This window comes from Gymnoscopelus microlampas, assembly GCF_963454915.1.
Source record: "Gymnoscopelus microlampas genome assembly, chromosome: 3".
Lineage (NCBI taxonomy): Eukaryota > Metazoa > Chordata > Actinopteri > Myctophiformes > Myctophidae > Gymnoscopelus > Gymnoscopelus microlampas.
The window spans coordinates 36,408,000-36,431,551 of NC_139940.1; the positions used below are offsets into that span (position 1 = coordinate 36,408,000).

The window sequence follows — 23,552 nt, forward strand, 5'->3', positions numbered from 1 at the left end:
AACACCATCCCAGTAACGGACTGTTTGTGAGGATGCAAAATGGCAAGCACCTGAGGTGGCTCAAGGAAGAGTTTTTTCTCCCTGACGTTATCAGAGCCCTGAACAAGGACAACAACCATTGGTCCGACTTGCTGCACACCCCGGGTCATATGGGACACACATGCCGAGTTTGAGGCCATTTGATCATATTCACTATACATTTCCCATCGCTGCTAATGCATGGTTATATCTGCATTATTGCTAACTTTATTATTTTTCAATCTACTTTTGTATTTTAACCATTACTATCATGCCAACTTTATTTTTGTATTATCTGTATTCTCCTTTTTTATTGTTTTATTTTTCATTTCATCCAGTATTATCATTATTATCATATGCTTATATGTATTGTTGTTAGCAAAGTCTTGCGGAACATGCCACACCAACATTTCACTGCTTGCACCTATGAGTGATTGACAAATAAACCCTTTTGAATCTCTTGAATTTTGCCATCTCTGATCTTCTGGCAACACAAGACTAGTGGGTAGCATAGTATACATTACAGTAGTCCAGTTGTCTAGTAGCCTAGTAGTATACAGGTGAGAGGTGTGTGTGTTCTAGGCAGATATGACCCCAGCACATATAAGTGTCTCATGTAAGTAAGCTGTTCAGAAATGTTCCGGGACTAGAGGCCCTGTTCAGTCCTGTTGTAAGCATAATGCTAGAGAGACTGATTCTGATAGATAGACTGATTCTGATAGATTATTATGTTTTTCTCTGTTCAAAATATAAATGTCTATAGTAGGCTACTTGAGTTTGATTTCCTTTAGATTTAGAGCAACTGAGGTTGCCAAGTCAATTGTCAGGTTGTAGGAAAAGTAATCCGATTACAATGATGGAAGACATTGGATTAAATCCAATGTCTTCCATCCCATATTCACCATATTCACCCATATTCATCGTCTGGCTCAGAACAAACAAACAACCATAAACACGTAAATCACTGTGTGTGTGTGTGTGTGTGTGTGTGTGTGTGTGTGTGTGTGTGTGTGTGTGTGTGTGTGTGTGTGTGTGTGTGTGTGTGTGTGTGTGTGAACCATCACTGTGGCTCAGTGGCTGACCTGAGTCATAAGTGACAGTCAGTCAGTCACTACACGCTAAAGGGTGGAGAAAAACTACAACACCCAGTGTTTTGTGCTCTGTTGCCGTGGTAACGTTTGACGTCAGGCTCCCCTGCTCCCTCTCTGCTTTGGGCTGGTGTGATTGGAGGGAAACCCCGTGGATTACATTCAGACGGACTGGGTTGTGAGAGAATCAGCTGTAGCCTGTTAGACCGAGATCTATCCGCTATCACCCACTACTCAGGTAAGAAAAACACTCGATTCCTTGCGATACTTGTAGTTCACACTTGCATAGACCGTCGTAGTGCCATGTGTTTTATTGTGGTGATTGGTGTTAATGGGGAAACCATTAGAATAGAGCTGGGTGACTGGTGTTAGCAACGACAATCAGGCAGTCCAAGAACAATGGCTAAGCTACAGTTTGGGCTCCGGCTAAATGCTGGAACCAAAATGGATGGAACACCCAGACATGCGAGCAGACGAGAAGGCGTGTCAGGTTGAGGGTTCAAAAGCTTCTATAGCTATTGTTAGATTAGATTATTATCGTAAACTAGCCACCTAAATACACAGGTGCGTTCTGTTAATTAATTTGGGGTTCTGATATAGTAATATTTTTAGCTCATCCTCAGACTTAACTGTGAAATGAAATTATTTCATTGGCATTGATGGACTAAATATCACTAGGAAATACTGCCACGAATTATCTGTCTCCATTGCCCATGGAGTCATGGAGCTGTCATGTTAAATGTGTGTCAAATGGTCGGATTTTATACTTGAATCGTGACAGAGAGACAAAGTGTGATTTAATTCTAGCACATTATGGCAAATCAATCAATGGAGGGAGAGGCAGGTTCAGAGGCTGGGCCGTCACGCTTCTTGAGCAGTGTTGCCATATTCTGTGAGATAAATAAGAAACCTAGGAAAAGAGGCATAGGAAAACAAGCCCAAAAGAAGCAACTAGGCCAAATAAGCACATAAGCTTGAAATAAAATGTGGAATATTAATATTTTTGAAACATTATAACTCAAATGCTCCCTGGAACAACACATTTATGACGATATTTGAGAACCACTGGTTTTAAAAAATCATAACATTTTTTTTTGGAAGCAAGCCTAAATAAGCAACTACACTTTAGAAACCAGCCCATTAAACCGCAACCACCAATTTTGACAAGCAACTTCACTGAAAAAGAAGCCCAAGGTCGCTTATAATAAGCCGACATGGCAACACTGTTCTTGAGCTGCGTTGTGGAAATAAAATCAATGTTTGATTGACATGTCCAGCTCGTTTTTAAGGGGGTTTCTTCTCTTTTCGGTGGAGGGGGGCATCGTAACATAACATCATACACTCATCATTTTAAGATGACCCATGTTGTCCAGTCTATTCTCTCTCTCTGGCTTGAAGCGCTTCACTTCCAGGAACTAGTCGGCGTCACTAGGCTGGAAACGGGTCACGAGGACTTGGCTGTTTCTTTAGCGTTTAACCGTTTTTTTCCGACTCGTGTTTGTGGCTGAAAACATGGATGATCTGATTGATTGACGTGAGGAGACACACTGAAGTCCAAAACCTGTGATGTGTTTGTGCTCTTCTTAATACAATGACCTAGCATCTATATACCACTAGTCTGAAATGAATCATTTCCGCCAGCGGGGCGAGTCATTCCAACAGGTATAGAGATGGGTGTGGTGTGTGGTGTGAATGAGTGCACGTCCGTGTTTTGCCGTGGGAGCAGCTAAGGTTGGCTTGTTTTTTTGGCATGTGATTGTGCATCCAATACCGCATTGGTTCTCAACCTTTTCAGGCCGCGACCCCCCAAAATGTATCATATTTGAATTGGGGACCCCCCGAAATTAATCATATTTGAACTGGGGACCCCCCGAAATTAATCATATTTGAACTGGGGACCCCCCAAAATAATCATATTTGAATTGGGGACTCACCCCAAAAACAATCATATTTCAACTTGGAAAGTAGGAGTTGAGGCTTAGGCATTACATTTTCGGTTCCACAGATACATATTGGGAAAATAGCAGATCTACAAGCTCCTTGCTAGGCGTTGTGAACTTGTAGATTGGCTATTTTCCTAATGTTTGCCTCTTTCTTATATTATTTGACAATTTGGCTAATGTTTGATCAGTTTTTATAGTACAGTGTGTTGATTACTTTTAATGCAGTAATGTTTTTTTTCTTTCCTTTTTGTGTAGGTATTAAAAAGGTCTTAAAAGTCTTAATGGTCACTAAACTGTCATCTAGGCCTCACCTGGAGGTGACATTAACTAGGCATTTTACACATTGGTAAAATGCCTAGTTAAAGTCAGGTCAGATACACTCAAACAAGCAATGTCTGAGTTAGATGTTATGAAGGCCTATGTAAGGTGTCTAATAAGTGCTGATAATTTGGCTACAAGATGGATATTCAAATTAGACTACAAGAAAGTATGCTTTCACTAAATTGATGAATCGTATTGCTTAACTGTTAAGATAATGTTGAGTTTATTGCTTGTGACACTATTCGGGTGCTCGGTTTACATTACATTTTCTCAGAATAGCAAAAATGTTAGACATGAGTTAATAAGAAAGTTGCAGCTGTCCTAGTATTGGACCAAGATCATCTTGTGTCAAGGCTACAGCTGTCCAGATATTAATCTAGCCTTCTATATTTATTTCTTATTAATTTGTGCATTGTTTTCTCACTACATGGCCCATAGTTTTCTTGCAATCTTTCCATGCAGTCTGGGATGGAAAATAAGTGATTGATTCTTTGGAAGCCCTTTGGCCATAATGCCTTGGTCAAAGGATGTAAGTTATTGATCTAATGATTTGTGTGTGTGTGTTTGTGTGTGAAGGGACACACACACGTGCCTCTCTCTTCATGAATTCCACAACTAGGCTAATTTAAAAGCTTTATTGGTACCTTTCACAGGCCTACAGTAGTTGGTAACGCTGCATTGCCTTATCCACTTAAACCCTATTTGACCAGGGTCCCCCAGGATTCTGTACTAGGTCTGCTCATAATTTCCCTCTACACCAAATCTCTTCGCCAAAATGTGCAGATCAACATGTTTTGCATTTGGAACTGTTGTGAGCAAGTAGAATGCTCATATCCAGAATAGGGGCACTTCGGTTCATGTGGTTATTATGGAGGCTTGGCATTGACATAATCCAGCACAGAGAATGTGTTTGCAGTGTAATTGTTACTAGCTCTGTGCAGCTGTTTGTAAAATAGATTTTTTCTTTTACTTTTATTAGATTTTCCTATACAGAACATTGTAGCTACTATTGTATTACCACACTAGCTCTTGCAGGCATATTGTTCTTTTTCACTTGCTTGGCCCCAATAATTGAGTCACTTTTCCACTACGGGCCCAAATGAAAATGGTTAACACAAGGTTGACAGCACTACTACTGCTATTGATGCTAATGCTTGTTGGCCTCTTTCTCACAGCGGGAAGGCAGGGATGGCACCAACATGTTGGCCCAGAAAGCTAGCATTGCTCCATCCTGTTCATCCTGACAGGGAGCTGCCAATATGACCAGCTTTTGCTCTAGTGACTAGTCTGTCCTAGAGCTGTGAGTGACCATAAATGCAAACCCGTTTTCCTTCTTTCTGTTCCTCTACACGCTTTCTCTATTTTCAATCACTTTCTTTTGCTTAAACCATATGGCAAATCCTCCATACTAATTGTTCTCTTTCTGCCACAGCCACGAATAGTCCTTCCCCAAGAAATATTTCTTGGCTGCATAGAAAAAGCCACAAGACACAACCCTAAAACTCCATTAAAAATGGATTCAAGTTTTATTTTTTTAGGAAGGGTGGCATCTTCTGTGTTTTACAATAATGATTCCTTCCCCTTTCTTGTGACTGGCCTGTGGTGGACAAAAGCATGGAAGACATGGAATGTGTTTGATCGCTCCTCATTATGTAACTAAATTCCTCTGTTTACTATACTTCTCCAATGGGTATAGTTAGTTAAAGCAGTGAAGTGCTTGGGAGGAGGAACTACAAGGCCTAGAGAGAGACCATAAAACTAGTGCCCATTCCAGCCAGCTTCTTACAACAATAAACTCTAAGCCTGATTTATACTAAGAGTGGGCAATGGGCACCAGTGCACCAAAAATGGCAGATCTACAAGCTTGGCTCTTTTCAGTATGTGACACCCTCCTGCAATGAAGTATAACTCAGGCTTTATTAATAGCGTGCACATCCCCTTTAGATATTGTTTCCTTCCTTCCTCATCCCTATTGTACCTAGATGAAAAGTAATTGTGAACTAAGTGGAAATGAAGTCATTTTATTTATCTTATTCTCAGGTAATTACTCTTTTTCTTTTATAGTTCTCTTATCTTGTCGTGCAACAGGGAAATGATTGCCATGAGTGATCTTCAGAAGCCATAATAAACAACCAGAAAATGTGTACTTACTTACTTATGCTCTTCGCCCCCGATGGGGCATAAGGCATCGATAATGTTCCTCCACCTATCACGGTCTTTGGCAACCAGTTGTGCCTTGCCCCACGAGAGACCCATCTGCAGCAGCTCAGTCTATAGTTCTGCGCTAGGTGATCTTAGGTCGGCCTTGTTTCCTTTTCCCCGGTGGTGTCCATCTGAGGGCCACTTTAGGGATCCGCTGTGGGGGCATTCGAAGTGTCTAAGCCATCTTAGACGACGGTGTTTAAAGGAGGAGTTCACCCAAAAAATGACTTATTTTATATCAATTGCACGCCCCATGAAGGCTTGAATTCATGGATTTATTTTTGTTTTTGTCGCATTCCTAAGCCAACAATTTGATGACCGTGTGTATTTCCCGTAGGAGACACAAAGAATCTACTTTGTGTCTCCTACCGGATACATTAGTCGATAGGAGACGGGAATCAAATTATTAGCTTAGGAATGCGACAAAAACAAAAATAAATCCATGAATTCAAGGCTTCATGGGGCGTGCAATTGATATAAAGTAAGTCAGTTTTTTGGGTGAACTCCTCCTTTAAGTTCTGTGATCACGTCTCGGCAGCCAGTCTTCGTGTAGAGTTCCTTATTTGATATTTTATTGAGCCAGAATATACGGCAGATCTTCCCCAGGCAGCCATTGTGGAAAGAGCTGACTACTCTGACATGTCGCACTTGGTTATTCGCTAGCACTCAGCCCCATATAATAGAACCGGCTTGACCAGGGTGTTATATACACGAATCCACAGAGCGCTGCCCTGCGCGCTGCCCTGCGCGCTGCCCTGCGCGCTGCCCTGCGCGCAGCCATTGCTGCGGTGTCAACGCTCCGCGGACGCGACACCGCAGCAATGGCCGTCTACAGGCAGCTACAGGCAGCGCGTCTGTGGATTCGTCTATAAGCGGATCTTGGTTTTGAGGCTGTTGGTGTTGGACTTCCAGATGTTGTGGAGTCTTGTGTAGGTGCTGCGTGCTTGTCCAAGTCTGCACTGGATGTCTTTTTGTGCAGTGTTGTCCTGGCTAATCAAACTTCCCAAGTACACAAAGTCGTCAACGACTTCAAGCATGGAGATGCATGCCTGTGTGGTGGTGTTTATGGACATCACTTTGGTTTTGGTGGTGTTGATGAAAATGTGTGACCACCTAACCTGTCTGCCTATTTTTTTGTTCATTTTTTGTTTTTTAATGTCTCTTTGCTTGCACCCCCAGCCTCCAGTGAGCAGCCATGGTGGACAAGACGGAAGTGGTGCAGAAGGAGCTTGTGCAGAAGGCCAAGCTGGCGGAGCAGGCGGAGCGTTACGACGATATGGCGGCGGCCATGAAGGCAGTGACAGAGGAGGGTGCCCAGCTGTCCAACGAGGAGCGCAACCTGCTGTCGGTGGCGTACAAGAATGTGGTGGGGGCTCGTCGCTCCTCATGGCGTGTGGTGTCCAGCATCGAGCAGAAGACTGAGGGCAGCGATAAAAAGCAGGCCATGGCCAAGGAGTACCGGGAGAAGATCGAGAAGGAGCTGAAGGAGATCTGCAACGACGTGCTGGTGAGCTTAACTGAAATGAAAAAAAATGCATTAAATATTTATTAGTACTATTGGGTTGTGCAAACAGACTCTGTGTCTCCACAGCCTGACCGCCTGTTGTGTACCCTGCTTTTAAAGTCCTGTTCGCACTTTGCACTACCTACCTTAAAGGGATTCATTGCCAATTTTGAACCTAAATCCCATTGTTATAATATGAGGAGGAGGTCATATCTAGTGTGGGAACATACCTTATGTATTCTATGAATTTCTCCCGTGATATCAGGCGTACGCGTCCTTTTGTCTTCAGGCATTTCATGTCACAGGTCAGGTGTACCTGTGACATGTGTACCTGTGATACAGGTGTATCTGCATTTTGCGAGAGAAATACACAGACTAGGTATTTTTCCCCACACTATATAAATTTCAATGTTTCCCCTAAGATGAAGCTGTTGCAGCGGCGCTGAACCCTTATATATGCAATTTGAAAAATATTTATTTTTGCCCTCAAAATAAGAAGTCAGTTATCTTTGAGATTGTGTCGCAGAGTCACAGTGGCCCTGTGAACCACCTCCAGGCAAAACACTGTATGGGCAATACCAAGGCTTCTCCATTTTTGTAGGCATTATGGGTTTTACAAATGTTTCACAGATCTTTCCTTGCATATTTCATTGATTCCAATCAAATGATATTGTTTGTAACCTTAATGCTCCATCGCGCAATGGTGTTTCTTTGACCAAACGAACTGTTGATTTAATATTCTGCAATGGTCAGTTAAGCGCAATGTTATTGACCTGAATATGAAGCGATAAGCCGTTCTGCAAATTGTCTTAATAGACAGCTATTGAAAGAAGCCCAAAGCTTCAACTTAACTCACATCCTACTAATGAACTGCAAAATACACGTTGAAACCATGTTAGAAAAGCTATACAAACTGTACCTGTAAAACAAAAAAAAACATTCTAGCTGATGGTCGCAGCCGTTACATACATTTAAACCTGTGACCCATAGAAAGGTGTTACCCTAGGGGGAGCAGTCTCACAGGAGACTATGCAGAATACATGCCAATTCATACTGCATTGAATGATGGTGTTGTGTAGAATAATAAGTGTTTTCATACAAATTCTGCTGTGGTGCTGGCTAATCCTGGAGTGGTGGCGACGTGGCGTGCCGCTGTTAAATGCATATAGGGGAAACACTGTAGATTTATATGAACCCACCTCAGAACAAAGGAATCAAGGTTTCAGTGTCAATCGGTTTCCCTTTAAGTTTCATTATAGCTAAGCTAAATTATGAATGAATTAATCTTTAGCGATTGATCTACAAATTCAACATAGTCTAATGAATTCAACATGGGTCCAGTGCTCTAGGTGCAAGCTGGGGGAAGGGAAAAAAACTACTTGGATCAAAGTATAGTTGAATTACTCCACTTTGTTGGATGATCAAAATGAAGTAAGTGGCAAGAGTCACAGTATAGATGTCGTTCAACATCTATTAATGTGTTGAAGACTTATTGGGACTGTTTTAGATGAACGTGGGTTTAAAAGTCTGAAGGGAGGGAGCAGGGCCAATCGATGAAGAATGTTTACCTCAGGCAAACATTTCATCAGTCCTAAGCTCGTAGTCACACTTTGGGCCAAGTTGAGGCTGACCGTCAGCTCTGATTTATCTTGTAGTGTGAATGGGTGGCAGACACAACACTTGTACCCCCCCCCCCCCCATCTACTGCCAAATATTATTATTTTTTAATTCTTTCAGACCCAGTCTGGTCAGGTTCGGATAGGCCAGTGAATCATGACTACAATCTGTGAACAACTGTGGAAGCAACCAATGAGATTCAAGCTCCAGCAAGCTGTCATTGGTGTATCTCTATTCCCTTGATTATCCACCCTGCTCTAATTCGTATATTGGCCAGTATTTTCCCCATTGACCTAGTCTCAAGGCACGCTTTTGTCCAGATGTGGCACTTTTGATTCCTTTTGTTTCTGTTTAGTAGGGAGATGGCAACGCTGGTCAAAGGTTATTGTCAACCAGCAACAAGCTCCTTGGTCTCCATGATGCTTGTTTTGTTTTTACAGCTGAAACCGGATTTCCTTGTTATTGTCTAAGGAAGTGGTCATGTGTATGTGTGGTTGAAACAAAATCTGACATGAGTTGGGCTGCAAGAGAGCCTTGTTTGTCTCTATGTCCATGTGACAAACGGCTGTCTAAACAGTTGTAGTCAAATAATTGCCCCCAAACACCTGGTGTAACCAAGGCCTTAGTTTGTCTGAAGAGAAGTAAGGTGACTAAAGAGTAAGACTTAGCCCATTAAAACCGGCACAGCATCCGTGTCATTTTAGATTTTTGCGTTGGCTATTCAGAAATTGCAGATATACAAGCTCACAGCGCGTCACTTTGTGCCGCGCTGCGAGCTTGTACATCTGGTATTTTTGAAAAACTTGAAAGTGTGAGATTGACAGATTTAGAAGGCATTTGTAGAATTGGCCTCAGGTCTTCTGTTAATGGGTTAAGTAAGTACTAAGTCAGACGTTCCTAAAGTGACTCAGCCGGTTGATGGTGTCGGTTACGTCAACAACAGGTTGCTGGACCTTCCAGGCAGTGTGCGTGCCCCATACCTCTTAACTAGCTATTTAACCTCGTTTGCCCTCTATCTGTTCCTGTATTGAGTTTGACAGTAATCTAGATAAAGAAGTTTCGCTGGTTCTTCTAATTACCTGTCTTGAGCAATGGCCTCCAGCCTATAGGTTATTACGACGTTACTCATCTCATCTGTTCCCATGTAGAGAGAGTGAGTCAAGAGGAAGATGAGTGTCTGGAGTGGGAATGAGATGTGTCACAATAGATGGGGGTTCTCTATTTTTAATCCAATGTGGGGGATGAATCCCCACAAGACTTGTCGCCGGTGTAAGGGGAGAATGGGCAAAATGTGAGAAATTCTATTCGTTTCCGTCAATAGAGTGGGCTTGCAGCATACTGTGTTTTGTGTTGTCATAATCACACACCACCTGAGGATGTGAGAAATGAATATTATCTAGAAACACTATCCATTACCCCTCAGTCAACAGTGGTGTTAAGATTCAATAGAATCATGCAAGACATTAATATCCACCTGCCCAATAGTGAATGTTCTAAAATTATGCTCAATTCTGCGTATAACTGAGTCATGTTATTAGCAATGTATGAGTGTGAGTTGAGCCTGGTAACACTCGCAGGTGGTCCCTTCTCATTATGCCTGCTGGCGCAATAGGCGTTCTGAAAAGACACTTCCTTGTTTGATCAGCAAAGTTGGCTGGTACAGTCAGGTGATGCATGCTCTTACTCCAGGGGAAGATAGGGAATGTGAGATAACGGTGAAAGCATTACCTCATACAAGGCAGAAAGTACATGTAGAGAAATGCTGTCCACTCCCTTGAGTCATAGTAGTATGAACAACCCAACTCTTCTATAGAGAAGGCTAACCTAGTTTAGGTTTTCACTGCCAGTACCCCTATGCTGTGATTTGAAATGCAAAGTGTTGCACTCCTTGTAAAGGGAAAAACATTTGTTTTATTTTGTATTTCCGTTATAATACTGCCGTTTAATTCCTGATGGAGAGTCTGTGTGAAGGGATGATGTGTCCTATACAGCCAGTGACACTGGAAGACAGCCAGGCAACAGGGGCAACTTGACCCAAAGCTGAAGGCATACACTATTCAGACCCTGTCTGCAGACTGTTCTTTCAACAGGGTCTAGTGGCAGCCAATCCCAGCATTGCTCCTGAGTCCATGTTTAGGTGAAGAATAATGCACCGGTCAGAATTTGATGACCATTGCATTGATGATAACTGATTTGGTAACCATCCGTGGTCCAGCAGTCAGGTTACAGCAGTATTTCTAAAGCCTAAATTATACTGTATGTATGTTAAATGACTCTGTAAAATTGTCACTCGTTTTCTATTGAAAAAGGTGCACACTTGTTTGGTTGTGTGGCAACTATGTTTTGTGGGTGTCTTTTATGGTGGGTCACTCTCTACATGAGGAGCAGTTGTTTTAATGACCATTGTTCCAAAGGCTGTTACAGAGGCTGTTACAGAATGAGCTTTTTTGCTCAGGCTTTGTAAAACATTCCCCACTTTTAAAAAATGGACCTATGCAGCAAAGCAGGTGGTCAACCAGACATTATCTACTCTGCCATGAGGTGCCTCTTCTTCATTGACAGTTGATGGTCTTGTAACTTTATTGGCGTCCCTGCTTCACTATGCGTGTTGTAAGAGCCCAGCAAAAAAGGTCAGCTAGCAAAATAAGAACAAGGGACTATTTGTTAGAATTTCTATTTTTATAACTTTCCTCGACTAAATGAAAATGTATAATGTAGATTCTATAGGCACCATGCTATTCTAAAGCACTCTCTCCTCTGTATTATATGGCCTATTGAGTCACTGGGTACTAATCCCATAATGACAGCAGCTGAGCCACCAGCGTTCTGGGCCACTGACCTCCACCTCAGCCTTGCACAGCCTCATGGGGACAGAGCGGGGGGGGGGACAAGGTTACTTCCTATCTCAGACTAGCATAGCAGCATTCTAAACAACATTCATCTGGTTTATTTTATTTTGTCTTCACAACAAGCTCAATGTGATGTGCATCTGGTATTTCATTCATTTAATAGTGGAAAGATATAAGTGTATGAGCCCTCAATGTTTAGGTAAGAATGGACGCACCTGTGTCAGAGGAAGATAATGTTGGAAAAATGATCAAACGGTGTGTGAAATGGGTGGGGGAAGAGGAGGCGATGTATAGTAACAAGAGAGGAATGAGAGAGGAGGAGGAAAAGGGATGGGGGTGGTCACTTTCACTACCCACCCCCACTTCTACCCCCCAGGGGCTTGTGTGGGCAGGCTTGACATACAGGGAGGCGGAAATGGCACACAGATTCCTGGATGTTGAGCAGTTGTTGAGCAGTTGTCAGTTCTAATTCTCCCATCTAGCTTGAGACCTACCTGTGAGAGAATGGTGCAATCTGTCTCAGAGTCTGCTTTGACAGCTAAGGTGTGTCTCACTTCATGTGTTCCATATCATCTGGAGCGAATGAACGCACTCCTTGTGCAAACAAGCAACAGTATTCTATTCTAGGACTGTAATGGCTGCATGAACTGTGAACTGAATTCAATAATATGATAGATTTATCAGATTTATAAATGAAACCAAATCATTACCACCTGACTCCAGTTTAACATTGCTTTATATGTGGCTATCGTGGAACACCACTGCTTTTACTTTAAATGGAATGTGCCTTATTTCTTCGAGGACATTATTGTGTAATGTAATGCTCTCCACGGCATATTGGTGTTACATAACATTCACGCTGCCCCTGCATACCAGAGAGCTTGTAGCCTAGCCTATGTGACGCTACCTCCAACAGACACTAGTTGGATTTGAAGTGTGCACTGCAGAAAGAATATGACCTATTATAGAATATGACCCATTTCTATTGGGTGGACAGAAATAATCGTTTCAAAGGCCTCCCCCTGTCTTTCTCCTTGCAGGAGTGGCACATGACTAAGTGTTGCCAAACCCACTAAGCCTTCATTTCTCTCCCACTTTCACCCTGTTCATGTCTTGGCTTCCCTTTTTTTCCTTGCTCTCTTGTCTTTTTTAAATTGTTTTATTAAGGTGATTGGCGCTTAGTAATGCTGGTAGTAATGCTGGTACAGGATATATTAAGCACACTTTAGTTTTATTTAAAACAAATGACACAGTGACAACACAGGATGATATAACTGCAGATGGGTATGAGTACAAACTTAAGTTAAAACAAGTAATGAGTAAAAGGTACCAAGTAGGAATAGTCACTCCCACCCTAGCAAAGAACCGAAAGGGAAATGGAACCTTGCTCTCTTGTCACTGCATCTTTCTCTCTGTCTCTCTCTCTCTGTCTGTCTGTCTGTGGTAGAGATGATGTCTGGTATACAGCAACCATGATCCCAAGGCAAATGCCTCAGAATAGGCACACCTATATGTAGGCATTTCAGTCAAGGGTATGATAACTGAAATTGTACATTTCACCCGGTGCATGCATTCCTGTCATCGTGCTGCTTGTCATTAGCCTTGCCTCTGCCGGTGCCCCAATTCTCCACACAGCTCTTGGAACACTTGGCTGCTCCCCAACGGCAGCCTAAAAGCATTGTGTAAGTACAGGCTCTTACATCAGCCCTGCCTTATTTTTATTCTGCATGGGAAAATTTAAAAAACATATCCGGTTGTAGAATCATACAGAAGTTGAACTTCTCTGAAAGCATAGTGTTGGAAGTTAAAGTTGGACCGCTGATCCACACGGTCAGTGTTTGGTGTGTTGGATTGAATGATGTGGGGAACGTGGTGTGGGGCACGGTGACCCCAATGTTTAAAACCCAACCGATGCCATATTTTTGGGTCATATTGGGTCAGATTAATTGGTCTGATGTGTATTGGCTCTTAGATCTGATATCCTCGTGATTCCATATCGCTCCTCTTGAAACCATCCAATGATCAGATCTGCGCTTTGGAATTCAAAGATGATGTTTCATGACTTTTGTAAATGCAGGCTGGGATCATGTTGGACATGGATAAAAAAAGGAATGGTGCTGAGGCCCAGCAGTTGCCCCAACATGTCGGTATCTTTTTGCTCACCTCTATGCAGGCTAGTGGGATGTTAGAGTAGTATCTACATTGCCTCCAATGAGTCGGTCGGCGCTAGCTTGCCACCATTGGTGTGTGAATTTGGGAAAAGTGAGGACGCTGGCATTGACCGTTCGCCGCTTCACCCCCCAATGTCCCCCCCCTGTATGAATGAATGATTGAACCATTGTTCATTAAAGCGCACATAAAGCTCTTTGAGTAAGTTTGAGTTCTTAGAAAATCGCCATAAAAATGCAATTCATTATTATTATTATGAGGCTAGAGGGATGGAGTAGAATCTCTATATCTACAGGGGTTGACACAAAGGTCTCGGAGGCACTTGCCCAACGGGCAAGTACAGGTCATGTTCTATTTGCCCAAAGGTCTTACCCACTTCCCCAAAAAGTAAATTGTCCATTATAAAATGATAGGTAAAATTTGTGCTTGTAAAACAAATTAATGTTAAATCCAATCGATAACTGCAGAGTGGCGACAGTCACAGTTATGGGGGTCCTTGAAATTAAAAGGTTCAAACCTGATCTGGCCCTTTAGGAATAAATCAAAATTCCATTAATAATTGTTAGAAGTGCAGCTATAAATTAGTAAAATAATGTCAATAGTACAGTAAGGGTATAAAACAGTCATGCAACATCAACTGAAGCATTAAAAATATGGCTATAAATGAAATATCATCATGTGATAAATGACGTGGTATCGGAATGGCAAAGACTGGCACACTCGCCGATACCAGCATTTAAAGCAGTATCGGCAGCTTTTCCGATACTGGTATTGGAACAACTCTAGTCTCTTTGCTCGCCTCTATTCAGGCTAGTGGGATCTGCACTGGAGAGCCTAGCTGAGCTAGTTGAGTGACCTAGTTCTACTCAGAAAGCTCACCAGGAGTTCAACAGCCTAACTCACTCCTCTTGCTCCTCCCACCATCCATACGCCTCTCTTTCTCTCCTCATCCACCCTCCTACACTTTCTGTTGCCGTCAGTCTCTCCCCCATCCTTAGTTACCTCCCACCCGCTCTTACACTCAGCCTCCTCTCTTTCACCCCCTCCCCCAGGGAGGTCTCTGAAGCATCTGTGATGCAGCCCAAGCAAAATCCAAAGCCCATGCCCTGAGGCTATCGGAGGTAGCTAGCATCTCCCTACAGCTTTAACCAGGCCTGGTTAAGATTGAAGCTTCTAGTTTATTTAGCTGTGATGATATTGGTTACACGTGTGTTTGTGTAACTAGCACTGCTATCATGTGTAATGGATGGAAGAGTTAACAAGCCAATACAGAACCGACCACTTAACATCTGGTATTACCGTCTGAAAATTGCCCTTCTGCGTCATTGAAAATGTCTCCTACACTTTCTATTCTTTTTTTGATGTCTACAGTTGTGATAGGATTTCTGTCTCTGTTTTTCATGCGTTTCCATCCCCCCTTCCCCCATACAAGCCACATGTAAATAAATGAAAAGGTGGAGGAGGATGTTGGAAAATGTGCATGTTTTCTAACAGAGGGTCCTTTTTGTGTGTTTCTGTCCTCTGTATGTCTTCCACAACAGGGTCTCCTAGACAAGTTCCTCATTCCCAACGCCACTCCAGCAGAGAGCAAAGTCTTCTACTTGAAAATGAAAGGAGATTACTACCGCTACTTAGCCGAGGTGGCTGTCGGAGAGGAGAAGGCCAGTAAGTCGTACCATAAGTCCCTCTTATGCTAGCTGTGTGTGTGTGTGTGTGTGTATTTAAGGAAATATTTTGAAATCCACACTGGCTACAATTGCCAGGTCTTGCCTATCGCACCAGATCCTTTTAAATGAACACTTTAGTATCCGGATCAGCTTTGTGACATTGGCACCTCACAACAGATTACAGTATTGGCATGAATTGCCTTTGAGCAAGTTGGCTGCCCACTGCTCCCGATAGTTTGGATGGTTTAAATGCAGAGGACCAATTTCCCCACTGGGATCCATAAAAGTGTAGCAATAGTTGCAGCTTTTTGTTCTTTTTAGATGGACCTACAAACTGGTTGAGAGCATCTACTGCACAAACTGGGAATTATGTTGGGCTGTGTCCTTTGAACGGATAATGGTATCAATATGCTGTTGAATAATACCCGAGAGATTATTTAATGGAGAACCTAGTACATTTTCAAATCCCCCAAACACACACACACATGCACACACACAGGACCAGTTGATTGATTTATAATCTATCTGGCAGCAAAAAGCTTCCTTATTGGTTAGTTTCAGCCCACTATCTCTTGCTCATCCATTCATATAATGACTGCCACAGGATGTTTCAGTCACGGGTAGGAAAGACTGGTGTGTGTTTGTGCGTGTGTGTGTGTGCGCGCTCATATGCACTTCCTCTTTTCCCTTTCCCATCACACTTTGATATGGCGCCAGAAAACTACTAAAGGAACTGATGACATAGGGGAAGCGTGTCTGGATTGGATTTGCAGCTGTACACTCGACAGTGGAGTTGTATTAGTTCCTGAAACAGACTGGTAATGTTCACATCTTAGGAACAGTGGGACAAGAGAAAGATCTGCCATATAGTTGAGATAGTCACACAAACCTACAGGTACCCGATCAGCCAGCCAACCAAGGAATTCACAGAACATAATAGCCTGTCAGTGTCTACAAGTACAGCACTGTCTATCTAGTCAGTCAGTCATATTCAAACATTAGCTGCCAGGAGCTCTCTCTATTTTTCGGTATCACTCACTTACCTTGACCCACAGCAGCTGCCTGCAGGGTATAGCGAACATGGCATAATAACGTACTTTAAAATAGCTCAGACCAACCGTCTTTTCTGGGGATTTTTGAGGTCACACCATCCTAAACACAAAATTATGTTTCTTTTAAGCTCAGTGTAGCCTGAGGTATGGCAACTGCCATAATGTGCTGCCTGAGGAATCTTGAAATGTGTTGCTATCGAGTTGCTGCTACACCAAGCCTGTTTTTGTGTTCAGACTGCTTCTTGGCGCTTGTCTTGTCAGCATGACTGTAACAAACATTTCTTGTTTTGTGCATTGCGTGGTTTCCCCACTTTTTTTTTGCTGCCATACGCTACCATGTCAAAATGACGCCATAGGTTTCCAGGCTGTCAGACATGCATACAAAGTAACCAAGTCATGAACGCAGAATAAATCAGCTAGCCGACAAGCCTTGCAGAAATGGCAGCACAGCTGCCAACCGCTCATCCCCAGGAGGAGAGCGAGGCAGGGAACAGGGCGCGGTCTTGGCCACTGCTTCCTGTGTGCTACAGCAGGGTTGCAGTTTGTCTGTCTGCCTGGTAAGAGCAGAGCAGGTGCTGACTTGTTTCACCATTTGCATCTAATGTATAGAGAATTAATTAGCCTTGGAAATTGTGCAATTATGCCCCCAAAAACCTGGAGTGATTCATTACTTTCTGTTCATCAAATTAAAGGCATAGCTCATGATCTTACGGAGCTGTTGTGCTTTGAATTGAAAACCCCAACAAGCTCCGTTTTTTGTTACTCCACACCCAACTGAAACTGAGGCCTTGTGAATAGAGAGGTGTGTCCCTTGACATGTCAATATGATTAGTCATCAGTTATCTCCACAAGGCATTTAGGATAAGTCATTAACGCTTTTGAAACGTTTCTACACAGTATTCTAGTGATGGGTAGGCAGCAAGTCCTTGCTAGTCATAATTGTTAAGTGATCCTTTGGGCATGGCTACTACTATGTTCATTACAAGCGTGTCTGAACGGTGATAGACTCGATAGTTTGTCTGCCCATAAATGCCATGTACACTCGGAACTGTCACCCTACTTGTCAGGTCGTCACGGTTTCTGTTTGTTTCCTCTTTGGAATGGGGTGGCAGAGATGAAGGAAGCAGGGAGGCCAGTTAGAGTGTAATGTGGGAACAGGGGAAATAACACAAGGCTCAGTTCCCTTTTGTGTCCAACAGACAGACAGTTAGCCCATTGTGTTTATCTGCAGGAGAGGAAGAGATCTACACACCTAGTCTCTTGGTTACAGAGAAACCGTTCTGACCCCCAACTGAGAATGCCAGCTCCTCCAAACTTTGTCATGATTGCATCATGCCTCTTTTTGTAATGGAGATGTTCTGTTGGGGGATGTAATGTTTTGTCATTGAATTAGGCTAATGTCAGCACATTTGTTTCATGTTTGTTCCCTCCCACACAAGGTCTCTGCCGGGTTAATAATTGTCTGCTTACTTTTTTAAGAAAGAAAGTGTTACACATTAAAGAACCAAAGCATAAACTATAAACTTGCTTGTTTAGTCTGTTTGTCTAGTTGTTTCCAAGGCAACTGCTAAATGCTGGTGGTAGTACTCTGGATGATTCACTGAGTAAAGCCTGATTTATAACTTTGTGGTATGATTATGTCGTGTGCTGAAAATAGCCAATCTCCAAGCTCACAACATGTCACATTCGTGATGCATTGTGTGCTTGGAGGTCCGTTTTTATTTTACGCACAATTCCATTGTACGGAGAAGTATGAATTGGGCTTTACACCACAGGTCCTCCTGAGCATTACAGTCTGAGCATTCACTGCATCGCTCTACTAACAACTTGTGGTGTTGTCCTGCTTGAGATGAATTTAATAGCTTGTTTTGTTTTTTCACTGTAATGTAAAGCACTTTGTGAGATCTCTCTCTGTGAGAAGTGCTATATGAATAAAATATACATACTTAAGCCCACTGTAGTTGAGCAGCAAGAGATATTTTGTAATTGGAATATAATAATGTAATGCAAGACTTTGTTCCACACATATTGTATGAATTGAATTATGAGGAAATCTTTGGTACGCAATCAACCCATGTAAATTGGTAGATGAGACGGCCACTAACATGTATTTTCTCTTCCTCAGCCATCATTAGCAGTTCACAGGATGCATACAAGAATGCCTTTGAGATCAGTAAGACAGACATGCAGCCCACGCACCCCATCCGTCTTGGCCTCGCCCTCAATTTCTCCGTCTTCTACTATGAGATCCTTAACTCGCCTGAACAGGCCTGCAAGCTGGCCAAGACGGTAATGACTTTATAACACGTTGGTATATTTATGGCATTAATATTATTGTCTCCGGCAGGCCGAAGGCGTGGCCGAGAGACTATGTTTTCGCCCCCGACGGTCTGTCCTTGTGATTGTTTGTTTGTTTGTGTGTTCGTTCAGTACCGTTGGACCGATCAGTGCAAAACTGTGCACACACTCTCTAGAGGCCAAGGAAAAAACTCTACCCTAAATGTTTCATAATGGCCTGTTATAGCGGCACCAGGAGGCCAATTTTTGCTAAAGATTTTTTTTTATTACTACTCCTACAGATTTTCTCCAAACATCACGCAAATCAGTATACTTTATCTCTGTAGTCATGTGATCAAGATGTATCTGTCACATTTCTCATTATTCCATTCCGATTGGCTATGATTGGATTCCAAAGTTTGTGGGGGTGGCTGTTTTACACAAAATGACACACATCATGAACGCAGCGCCTGATTGCTGGAAAACTTTGCACGCACATTCCTATTAAGCCAAGGAAGAACCTCCATCCCAAATTTTTCACATCTCCTCATGGTGGCGCTACAACAGCCCACTTCATGTTTTGGCCTATAACTCTTGAACCGTAGGTCGTACAAGCAACATCTTTTTCCCCTGGCTTCCTTGGCTCATGATGCAACTTATGGGCGTTTTATTCAAAACACACTTTCTGCTACTACTCCTATAGACTTTGTCCAAAACTCACACAAATCGGTACACATTCTGGGGTCTGGGGTCATGTGATCAAGATGTACAAGTCCTATTCCAGCCATGGCTATGACCAAGTTTGCAGGCCCTGGGTAGGCAACCTGGCCTGGCGGAGACCTGTGCCCCGAGGAGCACACTTTTCTAGTATTGAATTGTATTTAATGATCCAAAATAAAAAATATTTCTTAAATGTACAACTAAACTGACTATATACAAAATGCACAAGGCCACAAAAGAGGCAGCCTATACACAAAGACAAACAGTTCATACTCATACCAACCTGTATGTTGATGCATAAACAAATGCTTTTCTAACAGTATTTTCTGTTTGGTTCCTCCAGGCTTTCGATGAAGCCATTGCAGAGCTTGACTCCTTGAGTGAAGATTCGTACAAAGACAGTACATTGATCATGCAGCTACTGAGAGACAATTTGACAGTAAGTAGAGTTTCTTTTTTTTGTGGATTACATAAGCACAATTTTCCAAACACACTTGAGGCCCATCTCATTTTGCAGCATAAATAAGCAATGTGATTGGCCGAGAGCTCTGTGTTATTGCGCCAATATGGGCTAGGTGTTGCTTAGCAATGCATGCACCCAGATGACGTAGAGGTAAAAACACACACCCACCAGTTCGCTAACAGTCAGTGGTGCTTCCAGCTTGGCCAGGCACTCCAACGACCACAATTGGTAGTGATCATGGGTAGGAAGCCGGCAGGAGATTTTGTCCTCGTCACTGCACTAGCGACTCCTATTGGTGGTTTGGCGCACCTGTTCAGGAGGGAGGTAGGAACTGGGGTAGCGTTATGCACTCAGGTGAAACTCCTCACTGTCAATTGAAAAAGAGTGGCTAGTGATGCCATCATGTATCGAAGGAGGCGTGCGGTTGTCCACACCTTCCGCGGGCTGTCACTGTCGGTGTTGGCAGCAACAGGGACTGCAGTGTACAGGAATTGGTGTCTAAATTGGAGAGAAAATGTATAGTTGAAAAATTAAGCTAAGTTTTTCGAGGTGCTGGACAGACTGGGGGTTGTGGTCGTTGGAGTGCCTGGCCAAGCTGGAAGCACCACTTGAACCCTAGCATCCCTACTCAGGGGTTGAACATTCGCCAAAAATAATCTACAAGCTCATAACGCGCCACAACGCATCGCGTTGCGACATGTTGTAGATGGGCTATTTTTGGCTAAGATAAATGTAGAGCTTGGAAATCCTGTACTCAGTAGGGTTTAAGTGTAAGTAGGTCTAGCCTACACACAAGTAGCTGCAGTGTAGAAGATTACAGACATTGGTAGAGCGAGAGAGTGGGGTCTGTTATGTAGCCGCTGTACAGATGCATAATAAATAGTTGTACGTATTTTTCTTCCCCAAATCATCCCGTAGGCCACATACTGTACAGAGGCCAAGTAGTCTAATCGGCCTGTGGGCCACTATTTTACACCTGTGCCATAGCTTTTCCGTGGCATGTTAAAAACCTGAAATTGTTTTAAAACCGTAGGAATGACTATTACATTTTCTCTGAACTCTGATATACTGTATATTACAGCTATAACACTAGTGATCGTTGCTAATGTGTTGGTAACTTCTCTTCTTTACCCCTCGCTTCCCACTTCTCTTTTCTCCTCGTCCTTCCTTAGCTGTGGACCTCTGATAACCAGGGTGATGGTGAGGATGCAGAGGAGTCCAGGGATTGAGACGGAACCCCACCCCCCCTAGTCGTCCCTGTCTGCCTGTCATTGTCCCGGCTCATCTTCATCATCAACACTGAGACCACCTCATTATCATCATTGTCGTCCAGCTCTCTCCATCTCTTCATTTTTAGTTCTCACCACCAGACATCTCACTTCTTTTGGTTTACTATTTCTTATTTTGTAGTTACTGTACGTCGGAAGGGGGGTTGTAGGTTTGGAGTTACAGGGTGGGAGGGTTACCTTGGACGGGGTGGGGGGTGGGTAGATTAGTATCAGGAAGGTGTGTTTGGGGTTGGGCGCTTGTCTGCTGACCTTTTTGTTTGGGTTTGTTTGAGTGTGGGAGCAATAGGGGTGTTACATTATACATGCGGTAGGTGAGGGGGCAAGTTCTCAACTCATGCAAACTGCAGCAGGTTGAATTTTTAAGTCAGAAAACAGTTGTACTGTACCTGTGTCTACTCATGTTAACAGTCTTGTGCTTGATTGACACCATCGCTTGATGATACATCTGTGGTTTCACAACATCAGAGTCGGCTCCTCGTATCTGAGGAGGCAGCAGTTTTTAGTCTGTATTTAGCTAGAGAATCGACAGTGGAAACGAGGACAGTGGAGGTAGTATTAAGGCTAATTTATTCTTAGCCGCATGACCACGTCGCTCGACAGGAATGACTTTTGTCGTGCAACACGGTCATGCAACTAAGTATAAATGAAGCCTTAGAGGGCGCTGGAGACAGCAGGCAAGGTTATGTTGGAACAGAAAGGTTACATTCCATTTACTGTCACTTGCTCAACTTTCTATTCCTCTTTTTGGGTGGCCTGCATTTGTATTTCTATGTATCAATTACGAGGTATAGAAAACTTTTATGAACAAAAGAGCACACAAGCTTGTTACTGTCACTGTATGAGCAGAGCAGTAAGGATTTCTTTCCCATTATGCTTATCTAGTTACTGCTTTTTCCAATTAAGGTTTTTATTTGTTTTGATTTTCCTTTTTTCTTTTGATACTTGCCTAAATTGCATGTGGCTAAGTAGTTAGAGAAGAGGTGAAGGAGGTCGTTGTTGGGCTGGCTAACTTTGTTCATGTCTTTGGAATTTTCATACAGAACACCCAAACATAACTGTTATTTGGAGGGAAACATGTAATTTCATGTATGTGGAATAAAAAAAGATAATTTAAAAGTTTGATGCTGTCCATTTTGACTGATTATGAGTTTCAATCTACCTCAGTTTATATCCTGGTCCTACGATATTAGTAAACAATGCCAATTCGAATCATATCCAAGATCTCTAATGTTGGGCATTGAAGAAAATTGTATATTTGTAAGACCAATCAAACGCATCGAAAGAAATGTTGGATCTAGTGCTTTTAAAGCATGCGGCCATTTCCCCTCAGCCGCTGTAGTTTCTGTGAATCACTGTCTGGACGAGAATGAGTGAGTCATTATGGTGGAGAGAGAGACTCAGCAAGTCATCTTACACTCGGATTCAGAATCTACAGGAAACACTCTCCTGTTAGTGGTCAGTAATGACTTTTGTGCCTTTGTAATAAGTGTCATCCTGGAGCTACGTTAGGCTATTCCCTGAAAACCACTGGCTAGATAGATTCAACAACTAACCTACAAGTATGCAGGCAGACCCACTTTTGAAGACACTGACCTTCAGAGACCGGGGACATTAAAGCCTACATACAGTAATCCATTTGCTGAATAATAACACACACACACACACACACACACACACACACACACTTTTCTTTAAGGATGAAGTGGAACAAGTCAGTCAAGGTACAACATGTAAAATTGGGGGAAGGAGAGAAAGCACTCTGACTTTTCCTCCCAGAAACCCAGCCTTTCCATGCAGTCCTTTGGGTGTGTCTGCCCCACTGCCATGCGTCCAGGATGTGGGAGGAGGACACTACAAAGTACAACCACAGAGGAATGTCAAGCTGAATACCACTTATTAAATCCTTACTCATCACAGAGTCATGAAGTGACATCTTATTCACAAGAGAAACAAGCAGACCTTTGCGTCTGGACACAAAGTGGGCCCGATAGTGTGAGATGAAACGTATAACTTAAGAGTGAATTATTAACCCAAACAGCTGCCCTGGGCCATCAGCTGAAATTAACCAGTGTATTTTCTTTAAGGTGGGACCTTCCCTCTGGCTCCACTGTCTATGGTGTCATAAAACCAGCCTAAACAGACTTCTCTCTCTCTGACATGCTGCTCAGAGCACCAGCAACAAAAATCCTTATAAAGGGAGGATGAAAAGGCGTTTGCTCTAGTAGACAAGGCACAGTATTGTCAACCAACCCGGCCTCATCTGTCTTTCTGCAGATATACTGTATATACAATTACTTTACTGATGATAAAAACTGGAATTGAAGTATTTGCGTAATCTCACAATCATAGTCATTGATTGATTGGAGATGAATA

General features: G+C 42.8%; 1 protein-coding gene across 1 annotated transcript; it reads left to right on the top strand.

Moving 5' to 3' along the window:
• Positions 1–1,185: 1,185 nt before the first annotated feature.
• LOC311041583 (14-3-3 protein beta/alpha-A-like) lies at positions 1,186–22,299 on the top strand. The gene is made up of 6 exons (XM_084052014.1): positions 1,186–1,344; positions 6,752–7,079; positions 15,253–15,376; positions 18,556–18,719; positions 19,771–19,866; positions 21,063–22,299. Exons 2-6 carry the CDS (start codon positions 6,768–6,770, stop codon positions 21,117–21,119), a joined length of 753 nt encoding a protein of 250 aa, XP_083908140.1. The 5' UTR covers positions 1,186–1,344; positions 6,752–6,767; the 3' UTR covers positions 21,120–22,299.
• The last annotated feature ends 1,253 nt before the right edge of the window (positions 22,300–23,552 follow it).